This window comes from Astatotilapia calliptera, chromosome 19, assembly GCF_900246225.1.
Source record: "Astatotilapia calliptera chromosome 19, fAstCal1.2, whole genome shotgun sequence".
Taxonomy (NCBI): domain Eukaryota; kingdom Metazoa; phylum Chordata; class Actinopteri; order Cichliformes; family Cichlidae; genus Astatotilapia; species Astatotilapia calliptera.
The window spans coordinates 2,780,633-2,787,430 of record NC_039320.1 but is presented as its reverse complement, the minus strand read 5'-3'; the positions used below and the strand labels follow the sequence as shown (position 1 = coordinate 2,787,430).

Sequence of the window (6,798 nt, the reverse complement as noted above, 5' to 3'; positions counted from 1 at the left end):
GCTCTGTCACACCCTCTGACCTTGCCAAACCTGAACTAGTAATCGAAAGCAGGTGAAGCGGGAAGAAACTGTGGAAGTTCTATCACCTGTGCGAAACCGGAGGTAAGTACATCTTTTTCTCTTTACTGTAACTAGGTACGGTTTGCATACACGGACTGAATATCAATCTTGAAAATAAAACTGCGAGAGAAATCACTCTGCTGTCTCTCTCTCCACACACACACAGACACACACACATTTGTGTTCAGCCACATCTAATTTCTTATCTCAGCACGGTGTGCAGCATGTCCTTGAAATATTTAGTAATCTGGACAAATTGAAGTTTTGCGAGGCTAAAAACGATCAACAGCAGATAAAAAGTATTTGAAAGTCCAGGACCTGAGAGATGAGATTAAATGGTCCCAAATTACAAACAACGTGTTGCTCTCTGTTTTTCTACCTCAATCTATCTGATATAAAATGTTATCTCTAATATAGTTTTATGATGATCCTGGTGAAAGCCACAATGAATTGCTTAGTCAATAAACTGGTTCTTTATACAGCACTTATACAGGTTTTATTATGTAAGATTTTGTTCATTGAGGCACTTTCTCACAAATTACTATAACTATCATTAAAATCCAGATAAGAAGTAACAAAATAGAAATGCTTCATTACTTTACTTGAATATTTATTACATTTTCACATTTGGGTAGATAATGGAATAACATGTCACAAATGATGGACAAGTCCACTGAGAACCCCAGCAATGACACGGTGTCCACCAAGAGCAACGGATCCATCAAGAGCGATGAGAAGACGTCGACTGATGGTGGCATAAATGTGGGCATGATGGGGAAGTTTAGAAGGAGCCTCCGGCTTCCAACACGGAAGAATCCTCCATCTCCTGGTGACAAGGAATCCAAGTTATCACCAGAATCAGATGAACCTGCAAAGAAGTTGGATTCTGCGGCTTCACCACAACCTCCGTCACCCAGTGAGTACCGTTGGGGTTTTCATAAAATCTCCTGTCAAATGTAAACACAGATGGCAAGCTAGATGGTGTCTCTCTTGTTTAGGCCAGAGGACTGAGTGTCCATTTTTTGCAGATTGGTGCACCTCCGTCTCCCTAAGATGCTCTTTTCATACTCAATCATGTTACTGAACTGTGGGCATTAAACTAACCAGTTGCAAAATTTTCCTCCAGCTGTTTCTTGTTAGCACCACTTACTTTGCTGCCTTTCCCAACTTTAGGACATGTTGCTCACATTTGATATGTCTCCTATGTTCTATGCCTAAAATCTTAACTTACAGTATGAGTGTTTCCCAGCTTTCTGACAGTGCGGGTTGCACATATTTCCCTAGAGGACCCACGTGAGTCATTCCTCTGAGATGTGGGTGCTATTGTACACACAGTATGTGCAGTAAAGCAAAATAAATAAATCTATCAAGCTGACTGAAGGCAGGCACCATTACATTTAGAAAATGTAGGTGCAGAAATGTGTCCCCCTGTCCAAGACATTAACGGTGATGTTTGATTTTAGGAGACATGCATTCACAAAGCTCCACCACGGCAGCTCACTCTGTTTACTTTACAGTATTGTAATTGTAATGTATATATTCATGTAGTTTTCTTTTGTTCTTTTTAAATGTCCTACAGGAAATTTGTAGTGCAGTAAAAATCAGATAAAGATGACAGATTTACTTTGACACAAACATTATGTAGGAGCAGGTAATGGGTAATACACAGCAAAATCTCCAGTGTTAAATTAACACTAGAGAGTGTCTATGTGGGTCCACACCTCTGAGTGTTAAATACAACACTGTTGAGTGTTAAATTAACACTTTTGATAGTGTTATATGTTTAAGAGTAACCTAGTCAGTTTTGAAGATTAACAAAGACTAACACTGAGCAGTGCTGATTTTCTAACACTGGAATATTTCTAACATTTTGAGTTATTTTCCAGTGTTAGAAAATCAGCACTGCTCAGTGTTAGTCTTTGTTAATCTTCAAAACTGACTAGGTTACTTTTAAACATATAACACTATCAAAAGTGTTAATTTAACACTCAACAGTGTTGTATTTAACACTCAGAGGTGTGGGCCCATATAGACACTCTCCAGTGTTAATTTAACACAGGAGATTTTGCTGTGTAGATATTTATCTGTAATAACTGGACATGATTAACTTTAGCTAATTATACAATATTATACAACAGTATATTTCTAAATAAGACTCTGTATTGTCACTGATTTCTACAAATGATTCAAGTTTGATTCAATTGGATTCAGAAATATTAGAAATATGATCATCTGACTTGGATATGTACTGTCAAAAGAACCCTCTAAACCTTGTAGGGGCGATCGTGGCTCAAGAGTTGGCATCGGAAGGTTGCTGGTTCGAGCCCCGGCTCCGACAGTCTCAGCCGTTGTGTCCTTGGGCAAGACACTTCACCCGTTGCCTACTGGTGGTGGTCAGAGGGCCCAGTGTTGAGGTCATTTTTGGTGAAAAAAGCGTCAGACATCACCATACACCGTACACAGCTGTAGACTGGTGTATAATAAGAAAGCGAATAAGGCAGAAAACTGGTATTGAAGTACTCTGAGAAGGATCCACGCTTTGTGTTCCCTCTTTTGTGGAATCTTATCTGTTTTGTGGAATCTTATTTGTTTTGTGGAATCAGTTTACCTGTGCTTTAATCGTTTGAAGTTTTATCTGTTTTGTGGAATCTTATCTGTTTTGTGGAGTTTTATCTGTTTTGTGGTTGTTGAAATGGTTTTGAGAGCTTTTAGTTGAGACTCTGACATACGTGGCAAAATACATTTATATTTAAAAATTGATTTAAGGATTCAATAATCAATCAGTATCGGATTATTTAAATTCAAATTGCTTTGAGTTTGGATATCGTTTTTTTTACCCACCCATATTTCTAACTAACTTTCTTTAAAGATATAATGCATTTTAGGGTTAACTTGTAAAACATGATATTTGTATACAAACTAATGTCATATTTACTTGACCATATATATCATCGCCTATGTACCTTTACGTTGTCAGTACAAACACTGGCAGTGAGAAACAATGCACACACTAAAAATCATAGTTTTAAGCTTTTTGTCAATTTCTGACAAATAAACACATTTTAAGTTGGTATTGAAGATCTCAGTGGATGTAAAGCAAATTTTAATGAGTAGTTAAGATGACCTCAGTCTACAGTTTCAGAATTCATTCCAAACTTTTCAAGCTACTGTGTTTGCAGACAGAATGATGTGCACACATGCACTATGAAAGACATAATTTCCTTAGAAAAATAAAACGAAACACAAGAAGACCGTTAAACTTGTTGGAACATGTCTGTTTGCTAAATGAAGGAGCGTCTGGGTCATACATAAGCAGACAAGTTTTCCTCTGGGTTTTCCTTGAGTTAACATTAACTAGTGCTGGTAAAAACTCACCTCAAACTTTAAATACAAAGAAATGGAAGATGTAAAAATATTGCTCTTTTCCCCAGAAGTTTAATGTCTATTATATTTCATAAAGATATATTTATTTTCCCCCACATTAACAGCAAAATACTAGACTTTTTTCAGCCTGTGCAAGAGGGTGGAAGAAGCCACTTTACTGGTCTGTCCTCTTCTTCAGGTTGTCCTTTGAGGCGAGGGCTTTGGTTTGCCTGCTACAGGATACATGAACTACTTTGTATACCAAATTGTTTTACAGTCAAATGTGCCCAAAGTACGCCATGCAACAGGACAATGATCTCGTGCACCGCAGCAAATCTACAACAGAATGGTGAAAAAAAAAGCAAAGAATCAATGTTTTGGCTCGTCCCAGAAAAAGTTCAGAGCTCAACCTGAATTGAATCCTGTGGCAGGACATTAACTGCTGTGACACCACAAAGACGAATGTGTTTTTGAAACTAGGGACTAAAGAGTCAGTTTAAAAGAGAAAGCAGCTTTTACAAATGTCCTCTTCTCCCCTCTCTGTCAGGTCTGAGTCCTGGCTCTGCATCCACCTCTCCGAAGAGCAACCAGGAAAAAGAGGATGATGAGTCAGATGTTTCTTCTCACAAATCCAGACCACTAACACCATCAAACACAGGTGAAACTTCTTAATTTTAATACTAGATCAATGATCCTGCATACTGGATATGTAGAGATTTACTTTCACATACAAATCCATCCATCCATCCATGCACCCATCCTTTTTTGCTTATTCGGGGCCAGGTTGCGGGGGCAGCATCCTTAGCAGAGAAGCCCAGACATCCCTCTCTCAAGCCACCTCCTCTTGCTTGTCTGGGGGAACACCAAGGCATTCCCAGGCCAGCCAAGAGATGGAGGAGCCTCCTCCTGGTCCAACATGCCCGGAACACCTCACCCAGGAGGTGCCCAGGAGGCATCCTTGTCAGATGCCCAAACCACATCAACTGGCTTCTTTTGATGTGGAGGAGCAGTGGCTCTACTCTAAGCGCCTCCTGGATGGTTGAATGCCTTACGTTATATCTAAGGGAGAGGCCAGCCATCCTTTGGAGAGAGCTCATTTGTATCTGCAACCTTGTTCTTTTGGTGACTACCCAAGACTATTGACCATAAGTGAGGGTGGGAACGAAGATCGACTGGTAAATCGAAAGTTTCGCTTTTACGCTCAGTTTTCTCTTCATGAACTCCAGGAAGGCCTGGTACTCTGAACTGTCATTCAGCACATAGAGGCTGACGACAGTCAGGACACGTTTCCTGACCCGAAGGCACAGGGAACATCCTTGCTCCAGGGAGGAGCCCCAGTAAACCTATCCTGGTAAGGGTAAACTGTTCCCTGGGTCTTCTCATATGGGTTTTTGAATTGCTCTTTATCTGGTGCCTCACCCCTACCAGGGGACAAAAGCCCCCCAACATCATAGCCCCTGGGATCTCTGGAATACACAAACCCCTCCACCAGGGTATAGATCATTTATGCATAGATTGTTACCCTTACTATAAAAACTCCAAATGTCATCTGTTTAAAAATCGCTATTATCAGCTTTCATGTTTAAGATCATGCAGTCATGAAAGAACAAACCAAAGTAGCTAAAATCTGCACACTTGCAAATGATTTTTTTTCTATGTAAAATGTTCTCTTGTCTGTGGAAAGTGGAGAAAACAAAAGACCAGAAATCAGGCCTGTAGTTGGTTATTCAAACTATATTAAACTGTTTGCTTTTCTTTCTTAGATCCCAGTATGCCGAAGTTTGAAAATACATTAAACAGACTGAGAGAATCTTTTCGTTGGAGACGAAAAAAGGAAGTGGATACACTCCCCTCTGAAGACTTGAAGGAAGAAAAAGGTGGGAAGTACAAATACTTTTTACTGTACCTGTTTTTAATTTTCAATGCTTTATTTAAGTATTCCTTTTAACTTTTACTTTTTAATGCAAATATATCTCCTTTCTACTCCTTACGTTTTCAAATCAGACTTGTATTTGAATTTCTTTTTATTTATTTCTTTTTATTTTTATTTCCTGTCACTGTGCACCTTTAAACATCAAGCTGATGCCAAATTGCAACCTCATCCCACATAGCAAAATTGGTATGGCTTAGATCTGGCCCACAGAATGTGCTTACACATGGCTCACATACCGCAAAGAATGACGACCCTTTGGTGGCCCAGATTTGGTTTGCCAGATGTGGCCCACACATGGGTCAGCACAAGGCCAGTTGCAGACACACTGCTGGCCCAGAACAGTTTCAGCTCTGGCCCTGGATGTCAGCCTAATGTGTACCTTAATCAAGCCATGTAATAACAACAGGTGCCAGAACATAATAGTGCAAAAGAAGCATGACAAAACTCTGTTCAGACAGTGAATGGACTGACTCTTATACAGCGCTTTTCTAGTCTCCCAGATTACTTAAAGTGCTCTATACAACATGCCACATTTATCAAACACTTCCTCTAAACTGAGTGCTTCCTATTTACATTCATACACATTCACACTCTTGACATGCAGACTGGAGGAGCCAGGGATCGAACCACTAAGCTTGCGTTCAGTAGGTGACCTGCTCTACCTCCTGAGCTACAGCCACCCACTGTCAAAGATGAGTAAACCGTCACTAGGTTTTGGATAAAATGTACCCTCACAAACCTGTCACACCTGCATTTGAAACGTTGGTTACCATAGCAGTATAGTATTGCAACATGGCATTTGGGTCTTCTAACTAAAATGGGAAAATAGGAACATAAATAGTACCATCATTGCCAGACCTGGCCCACATCTGGTTGACATACACCCTGCCATGACTCCAGTCAGTCAGAAGTGCCAGCTTGATGCCAGATCCAGGCCAGATCTGTTTTCTGTGGGCCTGGGCCACATAAACCAAACCACAATCAAGCCAGATGTGGCATTCCATCACATAAACAGTGCCATCTATGCCAGGCCTGGCCCATATCTGGATGACATATGTCTTATCATGCCAGAAGTCAGCAGTGCCGGTTTGATACCAGATCCAGGCCAGACTTGATATGTGGGATTGGGCAGAACAATAACACATAAAAGACAATCTTATTAGAGTGTCCATCGCCAATCTTTATTGCATACAAATCACACTTAGTGGGTAAAGTGACCCCAAACAATCCAAAACAGCATTTTTGGTGCAGATGTTCATGAGTAATAGTTGTGGTACTTCAGGATCTAGTTAGTGCTACAGACACAAATGAGCATCAAGCAAACAGTTTCTGAGAAGTTCATCGCACAATGTGTGAACACAAGCCAGTGCACAAGCCCTAGATAACTGGAGAGAGTTGCATCAGGAAGGTCATCTGGCATCAAATCTTTGCCAAATCAACCT

The 6,798-nt window shown here is 40.3% G+C and overlaps 1 protein-coding gene across 5 annotated transcripts in view; it reads left to right on the top strand.

Moving 5' to 3' along the window:
• The first annotated feature begins 23 nt into the window (after positions 1-23).
• The window catches only part of LOC113012583 (tumor necrosis factor alpha-induced protein 2-like), a 117,072-nt gene continuing 110,297 nt past the window's right edge, over positions 24-6,798 (top strand). For 2 of the 5 annotated variants that reach the window (XM_026152870.1, XM_026152872.1), the window contains exons 1-4: positions 27-102; positions 696-976; positions 3,971-4,081; positions 5,187-5,300. In XM_026152870.1, coding sequence (XP_026008655.1) covers positions 709-976; positions 3,971-4,081; positions 5,187-5,300 — 493 coding nt within the window. In that variant the 5' untranslated portion in view covers positions 27-102; positions 696-708. Of the gene's footprint in view, positions 103-695; positions 977-3,970; positions 4,082-5,186; positions 5,301-6,798 lie in introns of all 5 variants that reach the window. The other 3 variants (XM_026152869.1, XM_026152868.1, XM_026152873.1) reach the window with 3 other exon arrangements.